We start from the raw sequence: 21,059 nt of genomic DNA on the forward strand, positions 1-21,059 counted from the left end.
TTTCTTCCAACGTGCCGGTGAATTCTTCTTGTAATTTGGAAACGACGACATGCAAGCGTTCTGCGTCTATATCGCTCACGACGGTTTGAAGTTCGGAGAAATTCTTTTCTATTGCGGAAGTTCGTTCTTCGATTTCGAGTTTCAGTTTTTCCAAATCTTCATTTTTCGATTGAAATTGCTGTAATTTGGCCAAATCATTTTGAAGCGAATCCACGCTCAACTGTATATTTTGAACGCTGTCGTAAGAAGGTACGTCGACATAATTTTTTATCAGCGTCTTCAGTTCGGAATCGATTTTCAGAATGGGGTCGAGACATTGCGTTTGGAGCGTAGCGATTTCCGACTCTAAACTTTTGTTTAAGGATTCCTGCAAAGCGATCAAATCGGTCCTCAACTTCGTAACTCGAATGTCCAACATGAGAATCTCTTCTGCGTGGTCTACACGCTTGGTGTTGCCGAAAATGTCGTTAGGCATTTTTGGTTAACGGTTATTTATAATAGGATAGACGATTCGTAATTCTACGAAGAGAGGAATAAGTTTGTCGTAATCTCCGAGGAGTTCCATGTAAAAATAATCTCCTGCAGACACATCGTACGTAATGTTAGAAAGCATCTTGTCGTGCTTGATTCGAAAAATGTTCTTGCCGGTAGAAATTTTGATTTCGCCTGCGTTCTCCGGATTCACGGTGATTTGAAGTTTCCCGTCGATCGGAATTTCGTAAAAATGTAAATTGTTGTTGAAAATGTAAAAAGTTTTGCCGACGTCTTCATCCAATTTCGTCCAAATGCTGTTGAGGTGAATGATCAACAGACCGTTGAGTTTAGGTAACACAGAAGGTAAGACTTCATGATCTGGTATGGACGGTGCAGTTTCCATGATGATCTGTTTTTTGAAACCGAACAAGTTCATAGGCATGCTGGTTATTTAAGGATACGGTCAAAGTTTTATTTTGTAATGACAGTCAAAGTGTTTTTTTTTTTACTGAGTAACAAAATGATTTTTTTTTTGTTTTGTTTTGTTTTTATGAATTTTCTGTTGAAGATGGGCATATGTTGCAGGTTTTGCTTTCTGCTAAGCGATAGTGCCCCCACGGCAGTGTGTGAATTCCGCACTTCAGGATGCACCTCTTATCATCGTGCGCATCCAAAGCAATCTTCCTGACAATGTTGGTTGTCAATTTATGGTTGACGCTCTGGATTCGATACTCTTTTCGTAGAACAGGTGAGCGAGTTTTCAGGCATTCAACATAATCCTCGAATGCGAGATGCTTTTGTACAACCTGCCTACCTACACCCTTGGCCTTCTTGGTGACAGACCCCCCGGCCCGAATTGCATAGGCTTTGGCCCGAAGTCCAGCAAACTCAAGAATAACATCCCCGTCCTTCTCGTCCTTGAGTTTACCGGGCACTTTTTTGTTTCGGGGCAGGATGCCGTACTGGTTCGGCTGGGGATAGCCTGATGTGTCGAAAAGCTCGATGAAAGGTGGAATCGACGCTATATCCTTATATGCATCAACTGTGCGAACATGGTAGACCAAGCTGTCCGTATCTGTATATAAAAGAGAAATGCCACGATCATAATGTTTGCACATTGTACCATAATGTGTCTCAAACATATGCAACTTGCTCAAGTCCAGAATAGTAGCACCAACATAAATTGGCTTTGTCAGGCGCACCACCGGTTTATCCATGTGGACCAGAGCCAACTGCTTATTATAAATAGTCCTTGATTTAAAGAACGGGCTTGCAACCAGCTTACGACATCGCTTCGCATTGGTAACCAGCCTAACGTCCACGCGATTTCTCACGTTCTCCATCGTTTTACCGAACACAGCATTATTCATCAGCTTGAAGAAGTTTTTGTCAAGCTCCGAGGTTGCAGCGATGCGGTGTTCGGTATTGGCTTTGATGTAGGGTACTAACCAGTTACTGTGCTCGAACCTGAGGATGCGATGAATTTTACCAATTGTAACACCTTGCCTCATCAACCAAGCAAGATTCAGGTAATGTAGCACATACCTCTCTTTGGGCTCAACATCCATGATAAGCTTGGGTTGATTCGAGTTAGGTAAACGCTTAAATTCTGGAGCAGGTGGTAACTCGCTGAATACATCATGGAGGTTCTCAGAGAATTTGATGTCCACCTCGGCAAAATATCCGTATGTACAATCTTCGAAATTTTTCATGTCGAAATCCGAAGGATTAACCCACTCGAATCCCTTGTACGGAAGTTTCTGCATCATGGAAAATCCATACAGGTTGTTTACATCTGTGTGGAGGATGTAGCTTGTTGTTTTAGAGGGATCGTAACCGGTGGCCATGTATTGATTGTTAGCACGTGCATAGCGTTGCGTCACCTGGACCATACCGCCCGACCCTGTGGCCGAGTGGTTAGCACATCGCGCTGCGACGCCAAGGGTCCCGGGTTCGAATCCCGGTCGGGCTTGGTTGTTTGTGAATGTCCATTCATCAATTTCATCCTTTCATCACTCCTCCCCATCTTCGCAAATTAGCCAAGAGGCACAAAACGCGAAGTAAAATGAACTAAATCAATCAATCAATCAATCAAAACCTGGACCATACCGCCTCGGATGCCTCGTTCCAAAAAAAGTAACTTTTCCACATCATTAAGAAGCTGGAGTTTAATCCTGGTCGTGAGCAGCATGGCCGACCATGCCAGTCCGGGGAGGCTGTAGAAGTAGGCAGGGTCTAGGTGGTAGATGTTTATTGCTGTCGCGCGAAACGCCTGCAAAACGTCCGCGAGGAGCGTCACGTCAAGCTTTAAATATGCGTCGTGATAATCCCCAAAATTTCGACAACCTAACTCTTTCCACATGGACTGGGCGTGCTGGTATTCCTCATCTGTTATGTTAGAGCCTCTCAGCCGACTGTAGAATTTATCCTGTGGAGGGAGCGATGTTTCCTTGAACTTGTCGGGGTCCGTTACGTACTCGTAGGGGTAGACCCCCTTACGTCTGATGAGCCCAACATCCAAGTTTGGAAAACTAGCTGCAGTGATAGTCAGCTGCTCGTCCCTAAGCTTGCCTGCAAGAGCATCAAGGCTTGCATGGAGGAAACGCAGCGAGTCAAGAAACCGAAGCTCGATAGTTGCTTCCAATTCGGGGATAGACACCCACTTACTCACGCTAATGTAGCGCTCCTCGTTCTGTGCTAAGACCCTGATACGACTATCATCGTAGCCGAGATGGGGTACCAAGTGATGAAAATCGTATCCCGAGCCGTTGTGAAAGAAGATGGGAATAAAGCGCGGGTCCCTAGCTTTTAAGTTGCACGTGTTGCACCACGGACCGATGTAGCTACCAGTACCATAATGGTCGTGGTGGTGCACTTTACTGTTATCGTCGGTGAAGACCAAGTTGCAAACAGGGCAGTTGGTTGCCTCCTCGTGCCTACGCTTATTCTTAGGAGAAAGTCGTCGCATGCGCTTGGGGGACAGCAACACTTTTCCTATTTTTTGGGCCTCCTCTACCATCCTCTGCAAGAAGTGCTTGACCGGGTCGGGACCGCGATAGACATACGGCTCGGGGGCAACACGTCGGTCTCGCCACACCACAACGTAGGCGTAACTCGAGGCCTCGTGGAGTTGGTAAGGGGTGGTGGAAGAAACTTCGGGATCGGGATAGCAGGTGGAGAGGGGTTCGAGGAAGGCTTCGAAGTCTGCTACAATGATGGCAGGATGCTTTGCCATGGCGCTATGCATGCTAAATTTTTCTGTCGCATCAGGATTGGGTAGAATAGTTCGTGCAGGTTTGTTGGTACTGCAGTATAGCATGTGGCGAGCGAGCTTCTCGGCAGCGATGTTTTCTCCTTGTAAGCTCTGGTGTTTTTGTTGTTGGTTGTCAAAAGTGATCAGACACCTTCGACAAACTTCTATGCTACCATGATGCTTGCTTTTTTGACTCGACACCAACCGGGAGAGCGAGCGAATAAGGGCGTAGTGGTGTTGTGTCTCATTCTTCATGAGCAGGAGGTTGACTTCTCGTGCCTCGTTGTTGTTGCTCACGTTGCTCACCCGGATGGGGTAGACCTCATTTTTGTTCTCGGTGAGACCGTAAATGTTTATGGCTAATTGTAAGTTGCGAGCACGTGCCTCAAACTTGCCAACATCCGAAAGCGCCACGGGGCAATCTATTCCCACCATTGCATCCTCCAACTCCGACTCGTACTGCATGTAGTGGGTAACGCGACGCGGTTGTTTTTTCCAGTCGACGGGGTGCAACGCTGCCAGCACCGACCAGACGAAGCACTTGTTATCCCTGTTCTGAATATTCAGAACAGCCTTCTTTGCTGCAACATCTGGTGGTAGAGCGACGTAACTAGACCCGGACATTGGTGCAAACTGACTAAAAGTAACACACAATTTATGGGGTTCTCCGCACAGCGAACCGCCCGAGCCTGTGGCCTCGTGCTCCTCCTGTTTAACAAGCAGCTCTTCGGTAAACTTGTCGTAAATTTCCCCAATGCTGTCACCATCCGCCAGATGCAGCGTTTTTGCTTTCGTTGCATGAAAGAAAGTGTATCTTTCATCGGTCGGCTTCTTGTATGTGCAACATAGCGTACCGTAGAATTTAGTGGAGGAGTGCGTAGCCAGTGCATTACTAAGAATAGAAACTATCTCTGCTCGCTTCTCCTCTAAAAAGCTACGAACATCGCAAGAGCCGTCCGACAATCGGACATAATCTTCTAACATTCCTCCGAAAGCAGACCGGTCTGCTTTCATCGCAGGCTTGACGCGTTTGGCGGGTGGTGGCGAGTCGGCTACCGCTTTCCTCTTGGTCGAGCTGGTCGACGGTTGTGGAACAGGTGCTCCGACGACGACTTTGCATGTTGTGATATGCCTTTTCAGATGACCAATAGTAATATGTTTGTCGCACCTGGGACATGGTTCGGTGGCAGCCAAATGCTTGCCTGGCACGCAGGTGCGACAATGTCTTGCAAAATGTTGGCTTGACATGGTTCTCTTGCACACAGGGCAACTTTTCATGGAGCGCATTTTTTTCCTTTTTTTCGGGGTATGTTTATTTATATGTGATCTGTTGGTGGTAGAGTGTTTACAAGACAAAAATGCCTTATGAGGAAAATTTTGTAAGCTAATTCTAATTAGTGTTAGTTTGAGGGATTGTTTATATATGGGTGGTGTTGTCTTCCTCAAATATGTGCTTTAATCAGCCCTATAAAAAAAATAAAAAAAATATATAAGAAAAATATGATTGTAGATAGAAAAAACACAATAAATATTGTATGCATGTGTAATTCTATTTAGCTTATTTTTGCTAGACACGAAACTTCTTCAGATTTTATTGCCTACTAGTATATTTTTCTACCAATCTAGTAGAGGTGTGAAACTATGAAAATGTTCTTGTTTAAGCACTAATCATTATGTTTCCAATAGGACTCCTATGGGGCGTAAAACCTTGTAACTTTGCTCTATGTATATACTAGTGCTTTTCCAACATATTCACAAAACCTTAGAACCTTCACAGACAAAAAAATAAAATTTCCCCCTGTGTACATGTATAATTCGAATCCCACTGTAGGTCCAGTTTCGATTAGCCTTACTGTGCATAAAACAACAAATCCAGCCCAGAGTATCAACACATTCAAAAAGATAAAATTTCTCCTGTACACTTGTATAATTTTAATCTCCAAGTTCGATACCCGGCGGAGGTGGTTCGGATCCCACTGTAGGTCCAGTTTCGATTAGCCTTACTGTGCATAAAACAACAAATCCAGCCCAGAGTATCAACACATTCAAAAAAATAAAGTTTCTCCTGTACACTTGTATAATTTTAATCTCCAAGTTCGATACCCGGCGGAGGTGGTTCGGATCCCACTGTAGGTCCAGTTTCGATTAGCCTTACTGTGCATAAAACAACAAATCCAGCCCAGAGTATCAACACATTCAAAAAGATAAAATTTCTCCTGTACACTTGTATAATTTTAATCTCCAAGTTCGATACCCGGCGGAGGTGGTTCGGATCCCACTGTAGGTCCAGTTTCGATTAGCCTTACTGTGCATAAAACAACAAATCCAGCCCAGAGTATCAACACATTCAAAAAGATAAAATTTCTCCTGTACACTTGTATAATTTTAATCTCCAAGTTCGATACCCGGCGGAGGTGGTTCGGATCCCACTGTAGTTCCAGTTTCGATTAGCCTTACTGTGCATAAAACAACAAATCCAGCCCAGAGTATCAACACATTCAAAAAGATAAAATTTCTCCTGTACACTTGTATAATTTTAATCTCCAAGTTCGATACCCGGCGGAGGTGGTTCGGATCCCACTGTAGGTCCAGTTTCGATTAGCCTTACTGTGCATAAAACAACAAATCCAGCCCAGAGTATCAACACATTCAAAAAGATAAAGTTTCTCCTGTACACTTGTATAATTTTAATCTCCAAGTTCGATACCCGGCGGAGGTGGTTCGGATCCCACTGTAGGTCCAGTTTCGATTAGCCTTACTGTGCATAAAGTAGACTTAAAACAACAAATCCAATCCAGAGTACACGCGTCAATACCATCCACCATGAGTAAACTAACATGATCATAATTATCGTCCCTCCCCTCCCTCCGATTGTTACCTCGCTTTTATGTTATTCGCGATGAAGAATAGTTTTTTCAAGCGCACGTTATGTATGCTCATATTTTTGTTTTGTTTATCGTAAATTTCGATGTTTAATCAAAACAACACTTCCTGTTCACTAACGCCACTCGAAATTATTATTATTAACACACACACACATGCAAGAGAAATAACAAGAAACAAAACTTACCTACAAAAGGCTGCTAGCAATTTAACACTCACAAATGGTAGTATAATCGCGTACAGTCGCAAAAACTTCACTGTTCTGTCCAGAAGCTTTCACACTACTGTGTTGGATTTGACCTACATCCACACCACAGAAACGAAAGTCATCTGGCCTCTCCCCTTTCAGCGTGAACTTTGGGAGTGGCGCGAATTCCACGCCGGAACGGACGTCCCGCCTGGCACGGAAGTTGATGTTTATCGCGGCGTCACGAATCCCACACCGGCTGCATGGAAGTAGATATTCACGTGTATTTTTCACAGGACACGCTAAACGCTACGTGTATCTGCAAGATTATGGCCTTGCATAAAAAAATCAAAGAATTTAAAAACGATAAAACTTTACCGCCGGGCAAACTGCTCGAAATAGACGCCAAACAGAACACGGCTAAATTAATGATGAATAGCATGTACGGGTAAATGTACGAATTGAAGGACATCCCCGAAGAGATTCGCCCCCACGTCAATCAATTTTACGTTCGAAGGCCGTTAGAGAACCTTTTAATTTTTTGGTTGGGCACCACGCACCCTGGCGAGGTTATAGGGGCCAGGAATCCTAAAAAAAAAAACAACAATTATTATTTTGTTTGTTTGTTTGTGTTACAATACATATGCGCGCGCGTGCGTGCGTGTGTGTGTGTGTGTGTGTGTGTGTGTGTGGCACGTCGTTCCCCCGAGAGAGGTAGGTTTACAAAGGTCACGATCTACGAACATTGCCGGAGTTGGAAAATTACGATAAGGTGCATTCGCTCACCACTGTTGCCAGCTATAGGTCTCTCTCTCTCTAGCCCTTGCCAAGTAAAAAAAAAAAAGGGTGTAGGTAGGAGTTGGCAACACTGCGAGAAAATGGAGCTCATGCCTTACAAGAGGAAACCATTAAGGCGAGCTCCACCGAGCTCCAATTGGTGTTTGTCAATTCTCTATTTAGGTCTACTACTCATTGAACTGGAAGTTTGATTGCGATTTTCGTATCGCTGATAAGACCTTGGACTTTTTAGCTTATTAACCAAGTCAACTCCACAATGGATGTAGAGATGGATGAAGCAGATGAAGTAAGTATTTCCAGTCTCTCTACAATTCCATTTCTTCATTCTCCAGTAGGGAATGATTTACTTGATATTGATGTGCCTTTGGATGAGAGTATCCCATTCACATCTCCTTCCGAGTTTGATTTTGACTTACCAGATATTTTTCCATCACCGCAACCAGTACGAATGACAGATGCGGTGGATATCCAACTTTTATTTGTTCCACCCACCTACGATGGTGAAGTAGAGGCCCTCCTCTACAATTTCCTGGTCTTTGATTTTCCCATGATGTTTGTTGCACCCCGCATCCCCTACATTCACGCCGGATTTAACGTGTTAGATGTAGTCTTGCCTCGAGGAACCCCCTCCTACTTTTTTGTCATTTCTGACCTCATCATGTTTTTGAGACTTGCATTAGCACGCCTTCCCTCTCTCTCCTGGCGAGAGGACTGGCTTCGAGACTTTACACAGTCTTTCGGAGGAGGTATTCGCCGAATCATTAAGAATGCAGGTGACCTTTGGACCCTACACACACACTTCGATTTGAAGGATGGTATATTCCATTATTGGCCCTTATATCTGGAGGCCCGTCTAGGTCTATATGAAGAATAAACTTTTCATATGCCTCCATTCCAATGTAAATTCTTTAGGTTAAGTTTATTATTCTATTTACATGTGTTACTGTTTATTTGAATTCTTTTGTTATTTTATCCATATAGTTTGTTAACCACTTTTTTTTAAAGATTTGTTTCTTCTTTGCTTCGAGACGAAGCAATACCTGTTAAGGGGAGTGATTCTTAGTGAGAATTGTGCCACTCATACGTTTTTTAGTTCCAGAAATGTCCATGATGTCACTCCTTCTGTTACTTTTCATTTTGGACTGGACGTGGTCTAGCCCGACCATAAAATTGATGCCTGGAGCATACTGGAAACAGCTTCCGCAGGTGACACTATACGAGGGGAGTGTCCCTCTGACATACACCTAAGATCTCACACCACCTATTGTAATCAACCCAGCAATACTGGATCTTACCAAGGGGGTGCAGATCAATCAGGTAGACGCATATCATGATATGCAGGTATTCAATACACTGGATAAATTGGTAAGTGATTATCAATCTTTAATGTTAACGCGTCTAAATACCACAGGAATAGTATTCAACACTCCTACAGATGACTTTGAAAGAGTTAAGAGAGGCTTAGGTCTAAATTTCATTGGAAACTTTGCAAGTTGGTGTTGTGGAATTGTCAGTGAACAACAATTCCAACAACTCTTAGTAAACGATCGAACACTTAATGCAGAACTTCATAAAATCACATCAAGCTTAAAAGGAGAACACCAGCAACTACATGTCATAAGAACTCAGATTCGTGAGTCCATTAGTCAGACAAACGATACACTAGTAACCATGGAGAAACAAATAAATCTCCTACGAACTAGAATTATGGATGTATCTTCAGAATTAATTAGGGATGAAAATGCTACCACATATAAATTCTATCGTCTTGCCTTACAGTCAGTTATTTTACACCAAATAATTCTAAGTAACTCCAGAAATTCAGAATTAAGAGAAATAAGAACCTCATGTTTTGCTAATAAAATTCCCTTAATTTTAATCACACCTCAAGTTTTGAGAAGAGATTTAAAACGTTTACAATTTTCCTTAGGGAAAAAGGGTTATCAATTAGCAGTTCCAATTTCTCAATTAATGAAGTATTACACCATGCCCTTGGCCCACTGTTTATTCACAACAACGCAAGTGGCAATTAATCTGAAAATCCCCATTACAAGAATTGGTGAAAATGTAATATTAGAAGAATTCCTAGCTGTCCCTTTTCGATGGGAAAATAATACTTGCATTATAATACACCCACCTCTGTTTTCAGCAACAAGTTCTCAATCTATTCGACTTTTATCAGGAACCTTTTTATCCACATGTGATCCACACAATTCACCAATGTGTTATATCCCATGTTATGGTCACGATGCAACATTAGGAAACTCTTGTGCACAAAAAATACGACAAGGTGCCACGATAAAAGAACTAGCAGGACACTGCATGTTTCAGTGCTATGACGGAAATAATGTTATCATTACTGAAATAGCTCCAGACCATTATGTCATAACGAATTCGCCTTTAGTGATAACAGGCGAGTGTCATAACGAGACGTTTAATCTCCACACATATGCTAACGAACCAGGAGCATTAGAAATAACATAGTGAGAGAGCAGTGGCAAGGCAATAACTCAAGAAACATTCATTCCCCGAACTTTTCCTTGTTCAAGTAAAACAAGCATTGATATTAAATTCTATCACATATTACCTGCCTCATGGGAAAAAATTCCAACCATGAAGATGGATGTATTATTTGCCGGGACAAAAGCTGCTGAATTTAAACACTTTAACGATTGTTTAGATACAGCGTGGCCAGAAAAGATTCCTTTCTTAAAGATTACAACTCAAACTGAACACATGACTAATGACATAAGTAATTTAGAAAACTTAGAAGACTTGCCAAAACTTCCTTATCCTGGAAACAATCATGTTAGAACTTCACTTATAATAATATGGAACATAGGTCTCACTATTTTGATCACATCGACTATATATAAATTTCGACTGTTAACCACTCAAATGGTTGCTCTTATACCGCGTTTGGTAGAACCTGTCCCGCTTCCCGCGCTAGGGAGCGCTCAACAGTTTCCGTGCTGGGGAAAGTCAAAGCCAGGCAGCCAATTAAAATACGGAACGTCGCAACAGCGTCTACGTAAACGCCTCTCTTCTGGATTTCATTCGCTCCTCGCTGCCCAGCAGACGATTTTTTCCTCGTTTCTCATTGACACCGAAACTGTTGAGCGCTCCCTAGCGCGGGAAGCGGGACAGGTTCTACCAAACGCGGTATAATCAAATTAACAATGTTGAAGCCTTACGTTTTGGACTAGATACATTAGATGATATTCTTATCTATATAATAGTCTCACTAATTCTTATTTTGTTTGGGATAATCCTGTATTGGGTAGGGAAACAGTACAAGAAATGTTGCTGCAATGCAACTCCAATGTTTAATCGAATCAATCACTCTCATCCTAATCCTATCTTTTTCATGAACGACGAAGCTCCTAGACTCCATATTCCAACTAGGAATAGGCCAATACCTAAACCTGCTCCACGTACACACAATCCTGGACGCGTTCCAGCACATTTAACCATGACAGCATGACTGACCGTACATTTACTCCTTATGATGTCTCTCGCCACCACTATTAATGGACTAACCATCAAAACTTTTATAACTTCTAGCCTATATAAAAATCAAGTGGACTCTCCCATTCTATATGAAACTTCAGTTCCCTTGATATATCGATTGCAGTATACTCCCATCACTTCAATCTATCTAGATTGAGAAAAATGACCCGCTTCACTAGGGAATACTTCCATTTTAACCGACCCAGCAGTACAAGGATGGAGTTATTTTAGATCCACTAAAACACATATAAGGACTTTATTCTTAAAAGACACAGACATTAATGAAATTTACGACCGCATACAATACTTTCCGGCCCAAAATTGGGTTACTATTAAGGATTTACCCCTGAACGACGTGCCCGAGTTATTTCATGTTCTTACCTCCTCTTGCCAAAGTAAAATTCCACATCCTGCATTAATTTCGTTCCAATTATTGCAAGATCACCTAAAGACTGTAGTCCGAAGAACAAGTAACTGTAACTATACTCTAGCTATTGCTATGAGTAAATTAGGAAAATATTATAATATCCCCATAGTAGAGTGTACTATTAGTTCCACAACTGCTTTAGTAGCTGTTAAAGTACCACTTGTGCACAAGTCTGCAAATTATATTGCATATAACTTTAGACCGTTACCTTTTCAATACTACGAAAGGACTTGCGTTACACCTCTGTCCACTTCTAACGTTGTATATGACACCAAATGTGAAACATTATACAAACCTCTTTGTGATTTTTCTCAAGACACCCTCTGTTTTATAACTCCCTTTAGAGATATGTACACTCCCGAAAATCGATGCATACTTTCAAATATTCAAAACGACGTACCTAATCAAGTAAAATACTGTCCCTTGAAATGCATTGAAAATCCATGGATTATATCTCCAATTCTGTTTAATGTTTCCACTTACCTTTCACTAATCCCTTCTAATGTTGAATTGAATTGAATTGAATTGAGTTAAAATTTCTGGGTGCGTCGGCACTTAAGGCCATTTCGCACCCTTCTATGTATACGGGGAAATGTCCCCTTATCTAAAATTCTGACTTAATTTTAAAAAAGGGGGTGTAGATAGCCCCTTGGGAAAAACTAAAAGTGCAAGGTTGTAAAAAGACTTGCACGAGACAAACACAACACATTAAAAAGTCAGAATAAACTAAAAACCTCCTTACAGACGGTGGAAGAGTCCAGCTCTTCGCAAAAAACTAAAAACACGTGATAAAATACTGCTGTCATCACCCAAGAGGGATGACAAACAGCCGAAAAGGTTAAAAGTCTGCCGAGAGGGACGAGACGAGGAACGCCAAACACCTATGGTGGGCTTAACAGCGTGAAGCTTGTTCCCCGTTTCCACATCCCACTCGGTCTGCCAAGTGTCAAGAAGGCGAGAACGGAACACATTCTGCAGGTCGCTAGCTGGCAAAAGGTGGACGAGAACGTCGCCATCTGCATCAGCAGACTTGGCGGCAGCATAAGCTGCTTCGTTCCCCTGGATGCCCACGTGGCTAGGGACCCAACAGAAGTGTACATCTGTGCTGGCAGATAAGGACACAAGCCGTCTGAATATGCGTTGCGCTATTGGATGCCGGGAATACGGCGAATCCAGAGACTGCAACACGCTGGTCGAATCACAGCACACAAGGACTTTCTTCAGACCATTGACGTCTGCAAAGTCCAGTGCCTTGAGAATGGCGTACAACTCTGCCGTATAGATGGAACAGGCAGGATGTAGCAAGTAACTGGAACTTTGAGAGTCTAGGACGAAGGCGCAACCAACTGATTCGAATGTCTTGGACCCATCCGTGTAAAACACATTAAAATTGGGGTACTTCGCACGAAGTTCTAAAAACCGTTGCTGGTATACAACCATTGGTGTCTCTGACTTTGGAAGAGTAGTCACAGAAAAATCGATAGAAGGTGCAGGAAACTCCCAGGTAGGGAGAGGCGAAATGAGTGGAGAGACGCCAGGAAGATCACTGTCAACACCAAGTGCTGACAGGATCTCGTCTGCACGAACACCAAATGGTCTAGTGACACTAGGGTGGAGCCGATACCTTGCCAGCCTACCCTCGTCTGAGATGGTGTGGAATGAAGGATGTGAAGGCATCGAGCGAAGATGGAGGAAGTAGTTAACTACCAGCCGCTGTCTTCGCAGAGACAGCGACGGCTCAGATGCCTCTACGTACAAACTGGCGACTGGACTGGTCCGAAAGGCACCAGTGCACACACGTATACCAGCATGGTGGACAGTGTCTAGGATGCGAAGTCTAGATGGGCGAGCAGAAGAATACACAACACATCCATAATCTAGCTTCGACCTGACGAGTGCACGGTATAGACGAAACAATACCGTCCTATCAGCACCCCAAGAAGTATGAGATAAAACGCGTAAAAGGTTGAGAACTCGATGACAAGAGAACTTTAACTGGCGAAGGTGAGGTAGTCATGTTAATTTCTTATCGAAAATGAGGCCCAGGAAGCGGACCTCATTCACGAAGCACAGGGGAGATTTCCCCATGTACAGGTCAGGATCTAAATGACATGTACGCTGACGACAAAAGTGAACACACACGGATTTCTCGGATGAGAAGGTGAAACCTGTTTGGGAGGACCACTCAACAAAACGGTCTATCGTCAGTTGGAGTTGACGAGAAGCTGACGCGAGATTCCGTGAGCGACAAAACATCGTGAGGTCGTCGACATAGAGGAGGCCATGTACAGGGGAAAGAATGTTTGCCATAACACTGTTTACTGCTATGGCAAACAGAGTCACACTAAGTACGCTGCCCTGCGGGACACCGTTCTCTTGTTCGTGAAGATCCGAAAAGGAGTTCCCAACACGTACGCGGAAAAAGCGATCTGATAAAAAAATTTCAATAAAGTACGCCATATGGCCACGCACGCCCCAAGATTGGAGCTGCTTTAGGATGCCAAAGCGCCACATTGTGTCATATGCCTTTTGGAGGTCAAAGAAAACTGCAACTAAATGTTCCTTGTTGAGGAATGCATCCTGAATATGTGTTTCCAGCTGATCCAGATGGTCCAGTGTGGAACGGTTGGAGCGAAAACCACATTGAAAATTACTTATCAATGAGTTTTCCTCCAAAAACCAGGTGAGACGCTTGTTGATCATGCGTTCCATCAACTTGCACACACAGCTAGTTAAGGCAATAGGCCTATAACTCGAGGCTGCGGTGCGTTGTTTACCTGGTTTCAGGATGGGAACAATAATAGCTTCTTTCCAGGAAGTGGGGAAAGAGTCCTCCAACCAAAGCCTGTTGAATACCGCCAAAAGGAAATGTTTGGCTCCAATGGGCAGATGACGAAGCATCTCATAGTGGATCTTGTCCACTCCAGGAGCTGTATTCTTAGAATCTCGAAGCGCCTGATCGAACTCCCGTTCAGTGAATGGAGAGTTGTATGGCTCGGTGTTATGACTTCGAAAAATTAGAGGGCGTCGTTCCTGACGGTTCTTCTCACGGCGGAAACGTGGTTCATAATTTTCAGAGCTAGACGCATCAGAAAACTGCGTGGCCAAGATATTAGCTATGTCTCCGGAATCAGTGTACAACGTCCCATCGTGCTCCAGAGCGCTCAGAGGAGTAGATGCACCCCCCTGGATGCGACGTACCTTGGTCCAAACGGCTTTCGACGAAGCCTGCTTCGTCAGAGAAGACACGTATTGGACCCAGCACGCCTTCTTACTGGCTCGAATAAGACGACGGGCACGCTTAATGCGGAACTGCTCGAGGTTTGCGGCAGTGTGGTTCCTGTTGAATCGATCTAGGGCATGATTGCGGTCCTTGATGGCTGCACCGATCTCCGCAGTCCACCAGGGGACTGGGAGTCGCCTCGCAGGTCCACTGGGATGTGGAATGGAGGTGCGTGCAGCATCATGCACTCTTGACACAAATATATCTAAGGCGTCGATGGCTGGCAAAGTCGACGCTAGATCGACTTCAAGGTCCACTGCACGCTCGAAGGCACCCCAGTCGGCCCGACTGAGATGCCAGTGAGGGTGTTGTCCACGTGAGTGCTGAAGTTGTTCGAAAGTTAGAAGCAGTGGGAAATGATCACTCCCACAGAGATCAGGGTGAACGCTCCAAGATGTGGTAGGAGCAAGGCTGGGACTGCAGAAGGACAAGTCCAACGCAGAGTGTGTGCCTGAGGAAGGACTGAAATATGTGGGAGTCCCATCATTCAGCAACGTTAAAGCTGATGCCTCACGGAATTGATCTACAATTTGACCCCGGGGCTCTGTACGAACGGAGCCCCACAAACGATGGTAGGAATTAAAATCGCACAAAAGAACTACAGAAGACGGAAGTTGTTCGAATATACAATGGAGGTCCTCAAGAGAGAATCGCTCCTCCCTTGTGATGTAGACACAGCACACAGATATTGGCTGTGGTAGATGGACCCGCACGGCGACTGCTTGGAGGGGGGTGGTGAGAAAGATTGGTGTTGAGTGGATGGTATCTCGAACACCGATTGCAACACCACCGTGTGCACGACGACCCTCGGGTAGCTTGTCGGTGCGGTAAAGCGTGTATCCGTTTAGAATCACTGATTCATTTGGACGAAAATGTGTCTCTTGGAGACATATAATGGCAGGGTCAAATTCAGATATTAAGATTTGCAGTTCCTCGAGATGTGTACGGAAACCGTTAAGGTTCCATTGGAGACAATAAGCCATAGCTGGAGGTATTATAGTTACCTTTTGAGGCGTACTCTATTTCTAGGCCCTGTCACCTTGATAAATTCTTCATCCGCGGCTTCGTCCTGTATCATGTCCTCGGGTAAGGACACAGAGGGCGAAGGGGATGAAGAAGGGGCAGTGGGGCGGGTGCTTTGAGCGCCCGCCTGGCAGCTTTCAGCTGCGCCTTAAGTCTCAGGGTGGTCGCTGCCGCCCTGACTGGAGAGCTACTGGACTTCAGAAAGTATTCTTTCGTATGTACCTGCTTGAACTTTTTCTCCGTGGAGCGAGGAGTGGTTGCTGGTTTCCTCGAAGCAGGGCGAGCTACTACGGAAAGCGTTGTCGTTTGGGTGGACACGTCGCTGGTTTGTACCCCTACACTGCGACAGGTAAGAGCAGCTGCAGCAACTGTAGTGAATGGCACAGGTAGAGTGGTGCGTATGCTTTCACGGAGACGTTGTTTCGCTTCACCAGCAGAGATTTTCTCTGTAACGACCAACTCTCTGATTTTCTTCTCTTGTTGGAAAGAGGGGCAGTCACGATGCCAGACTGGGTGCTCGCCTTGGCAGTTAATGCATTTGGGACCAAAAGAACAAGGTTCGGTCCCATGCTCAGGCAGACTACACTTACCACAAAGGGCGGTAGTGGCCTTGCAGGAAGGCTGAGTGTGCCCAAAGTGCTGGCATTTGAAACAACGCATCGGGTTAGGGATGTATGGACGGACTTTGAGTCTCAAATATCCAGCCCGTACCCTGTCTGGGAGAGTGGTCGATTGAAACGTCAGTATAAGTGAAGCAGTTGGTACTAGTTCTCCGGACTTACGCGTCTTTATTCGCTGCACTGCAGTCACATGTTGGTCTGAGAGTGCTTCAAGAATCTCTTCCTCCTCAGCATTTAACAGATCCCAGTGGCGAATCACACCTCTACTACTGTTAAGTTGACGGTGAGGTTCAACATTAACAGGGAAGCCGCCCAAAGATCTTAGCTTTAAAAGGTGGTTTGTCTGGCGATCTGTGCTGGTCTGGATCAGTAGACTCCCGTTTCTCAGCTTTTTTATTTCTGGTACGTCTGAACCAGCGGCGTAGTCTAGCTGTTTCTTGATCAGAAATGGTGACAAGTCCTTTAATGTAGCAGCTCCATGTTTCTTTGTTGTTGCAGATGCATCGGTACTCTCGGTCTTCTGCACAATACTAATCACAAGATAACGTGGCACGTTACTTGTCTTTTCCACTATTTGAAGCGGGCTGGAAGGCCGCACTCGTTTTGGGGGTTTCCCCCCGGTTGAGTTGTTTTTTGTACCCATATACAAAAAGATTTATTGTGGAGGGTCCATAAATTGTCGCCTCGACATGCTCTCTATGCCGAGGAAGGCCTACCCCCAAAAATGGAGGCTACTCGAGGACCAAACCGAAATCCCCGAGGCCACGTTCGCGACTGCACCTACCCCTGCAGCCAACACTGTCCCATCGGCACGTGCAACTCACACCTTGGGATAGGTTTTTTTTATCGAGGTTGTCTCCTCTAGCAGGACTCTTAGTTATAGGGAGGTCAAACATATGGAGATGAATGACGTGATGGAATGGTGAAAGCGTGAGATATGGATGTGAAGAATGAGTGAAATGATGAGATGAAAATGACCTCCCTACCTTACTTAATAGGGAGGTCAAAGATATGGAGATGAATGACGTGATGGAATGGTGAAAAACGTGAAGTATGGATGTGAAGAATGGGTGAAATGATGTGATGAAGTTGGCCTCCCTACTAAGCCCCCTCGCCCCGTCAAGGCAGTCCTACATGGAGGGGGCCTTCTAATGTTGAAATTAATGTAAAATGTGAAAGTATTCTTTTCAGTTTTCAACGAGAATCTACTTTTGGAACACTGGTGATCCAATTAGGATGTCAGTGCAATCTTTGCATCTTTAATGCATGTTATCAAGCTCAATTTCCATGTATACTTCCAAACCCGACGAAAGCCCAAATTTCGAGGATATTACCTATTAATTGGGTAGATTACTCCCAGACTAATAAAACAAGCTATGAATGTACCCTACATATACAAGATACCCCTATCTGTAGAATCTCGACTACCATAGAACTTCCAGAATGTAACAGATCAGATTCTAAATTGCTTATATATATTTGGCTCTCCTTAATAACTTGTGTCTTGTTCTGTCTTATTTTCTGGATTATATATCGAATAAATGTCAGAAAACGTAGAAATGTTAATGTTCCAGTTGCCATGAGAGCAACCGCTATAAGGCCACCCTCATATGAGGCCCCGAAAGGCCCACCTATATACGAATGTATTTTGGAAGGCTAAGAAAAATCAACTTCTTTATAGATGCTTCTCAGTTACAGATTCCATTTCCATTCCATTGTTTGAGTGGATGATGCTGCCATATTCCAGAGTCGGATAACCAATGACCCGGCCCGAGAGAACTTACTCTACCCAGTAACATCGACGTCAGTACTACTCCCGGTGAATTGAGATTCGCCCCAAAATATTCCCAGTTGTATCCAGACAACTTCAGATTGACCCAGGCATACTTCAATCCCCAGTGACAACCTGTTGTGTGACCCCAACATATTTCAATTCCTCTGAATGCAGTCTCCAGTTGGAACTTTCCATGCAGTGACATTCAGAATTCAATTTATTGACATATAAGGAAAACGGACTTCTTCAGGAAATAAGCAATGAGTAAAATTGTAATCAACGAAATACATAATGTATAAACATTTCTTAACTCCTATATGAAATGAAGAAAGAGTACACACACTTAGATGTGAAACTTACGACTATCATGTAGACAAAATCAATAATTGTAACAAAAGAAGAAACATATATAATGTTCAATATGTAAGAAGTGTACTGTAAAATTACACAGACGTTGAATGTGTAATTCATAACTATCTAGGTTAAGTAACTAGGATCTTAAGTTCCTCATAGATTGAATAATGTAATTGATGAGTATTTTGATATTTAGTTAGGATCAATGAGAACCTACATTTTAATTATAGTTAAACAGTTAGGACTTCAGGAAAATAGTTAGGATTATGTAGTGCATAAATTTAAATGATATGCCCTCTATATGATTCACTAGTATCAATATTCATTTATTATTTCTGGTATATTATTATTACATTATCAGTTTGTCTTGTTTCATTATTATTTCACTTTTATAATTTTCAATTTTTAATTTCTTTATATTATTATTATTATTTTTTTTAAATCTTTTGCCATATACGAGGGCAGTTGAATTTTAGGAACTAACTGACATTAGATGGAGACCATCTAAGATAACATGGGGAGTTATGTAACGGGCAAAATTCTTTATTGTATTGGCAATAGTGACACTAGTCTCAAACAATTAGTTGCATTAAGTAAAATCCTTATTGTGCAGGCTTCTGCCAAACAAGCCACAGAGATAGCGAGTCCGATATTTCCTCTAGGAAAAGTCAAAGGAAAGATACCATATTTCCCTTATTCTGGTAAACAACCCAGTTAAATAACAGGATGTGGCCTAGCAAACGCAAGAGATAATCTGTCATTAGAGGAGACGAGGTCAGATAGCAATCGCTAGTGTCCTCAACCAAGGTCTCCACATGCACATCTGGTCCCCCCAACCCCTCCACGTGCATGAGATAGTGATCGCCCTGATAGCTTGTCCTCTGAAGGGCAAGACAGTAGGAAATGGACTTATGCGAAAATGGCCACTGGAATAGAGAAGGTCTCTTGAAGGTTAGGGCAAGTATCGAGACACGCTGACTGAAATGGTATAAAAAAACACCCTTTTAGGAAAACAGCATCCTGTACCAGGGGAATTGCTGCCTGACGCTGATGGTGTCGCTTCTGCCAATCTTAGGTAAAAAGGACTTTGCTATATTCTTCTATAGTATGGCGCCTTAGATTTTCTCCATTCAGTTACTACACCTACATGGCCAAGAAGAAATATGCCATCTCTGAAAAAGAAGGAAACTGAAGCCATGAGGGCCAGAACGGAACTGGGTTCCTTATCAAAGGAAAGGAAATTACTATGTCTTGAAGAAAGACGAATTCTCCTGGAAAAAGAAAAGCGAAACATTGAACTATACAAGTTGGAGAGTGAAGTCCTGGAAATGAAAAAAAAAAACTGGCAAAAGCCGCAAAAATTAAATACTATGAAGAGAAACTTGCTTCCATTAGGAAGTGAGATGACTTGCAGTTGTTAGCTATGTATAATTTTAGCATGTGCTGCACTTGTTTTTATGGTATTACTTTGTAGAAAATATATACTTTCTAAAATTTACGTTTGTAATATATCAAGTGCCCCTTTCCATTTCCTGTTGTAATTTTGTGCAAAATTACAATTTAGGATATCATGATATATGTTAAGTGATTTATATATGCTGGACAATATTTTTGAAGTAAAATTTCCCATAAAGCTGGCCTGTACTTTGTTCCCGGAGAATTGATCAGAGATTTGTTGATTTAGAAAATCCTTTCAGTTTTCATACCATGCTAAGATCTTCATTCCAAATTTATCACTAGCACAGGAGCATGATAAAACAGCCCTTACTTTCCCAACATAAATATTCATCAAAAATATTGATCCAGTATACTTATACTTTTAAGGGGGACTTCAGACTGAAGCGACATGTGTGTCATCTCACTGCAGCATGAAATCTTCCTCTCACTTAACTTCAGTGTTGTAATGTGATAGCATTGCAAGCGAAAAGTGAAATATCAAAAATTTTAAGACCAAATCACATAAATTGCACATTGCAGTCCCGTTTCATGTTCTTGGACAATCATATTTGTATTGCCTTTCCTGGAGGTGATGTCTAAGTGTATCAGAAAGATTTCCATGGGCAGCAGAAAGTAAAAAGTCTTAAAAACACCATATTTGGAAGACAAAAAGGAGGGGAAAAAATACCACTTGACAGTTATAAAACGTGATTTGTAAAGGCTACTGCAAAAATATGAGTTGTAGCAGAGTGGTTGGTTTTGATGATTTATGATCTCAAAGATGCACGTTTGGGTCCCCTGGAAGGATTTTTTTTCCACTTACCAATACGAGCTTCAAGGTATGCGTTTCAACCTACGCTGTGAGAATATTTTTTTCCATTTCATTTTTGTATAAAAATTCTTGAATAGCTAATGCAAAAGTTATACATGTGATTTTTTTAAACCAATGATTTCATATAAATTTGTTAAACATCTTAAATTTTGTATAATATAGAATTACTACTTGCTAGAATGTCATCTTATATCTGCTTATATC

General features: G+C 42.9%; 1 protein-coding gene across 1 annotated transcript; it reads right to left on the reverse strand.

The window, feature by feature from the left end:
* Nucleotides 1-643: 643 nt before the first annotated feature.
* Nucleotides 644-3,493, reverse strand: LOC145996237 (uncharacterized). Its single transcript, XM_083132658.1, has 3 exons — nt 3,328-3,493; nt 2,573-3,111; nt 644-2,357 (listed from the first exon to the last, which is right to left on the reverse strand). The coding sequence occupies exons 1-3, from the start codon at nt 3,491-3,493 to the stop codon at nt 1,023-1,025; spliced, it is 2,040 nt and encodes a 679-aa protein (XP_082988784.1). The 3' UTR covers nt 644-1,022.
* Nucleotides 3,494-21,059: the final 17,566 nt, after the last annotated feature.

The sequence above is a fragment of the Lepisma saccharinum genome, chromosome 12 (genome assembly GCF_977018435.1).
Source record: "Lepisma saccharinum chromosome 12, izLepSacc3.1, whole genome shotgun sequence".
NCBI lineage: Eukaryota > Metazoa > Arthropoda > Insecta > Zygentoma > Lepismatidae > Lepisma > Lepisma saccharinum.

Excerpts from the sequence above, each read along its gene's own strand:
- LOC145996237 (XM_083132658.1), bottom strand. The coding sequence starts at position 3,493 with ATGGTAGAGGAGGCCCAAAAAATAGGAAAAGTGTTGCTGTCCCCCAAG. Across the intron at positions 3,112-3,327 it reads GCACCACCACGACCATTATG|CAACTATCGAGCTTCGGTTT; the intron begins GTACTGGTAGCT and ends CCGAATTGGAAG. Across the intron at positions 2,358-2,572 it reads TCCGAGGCGGTATGGTCCAG|GTGACGCAACGCTATGCACG; the intron begins GTTTTGATTGAT and ends GGTATGGTCCAG.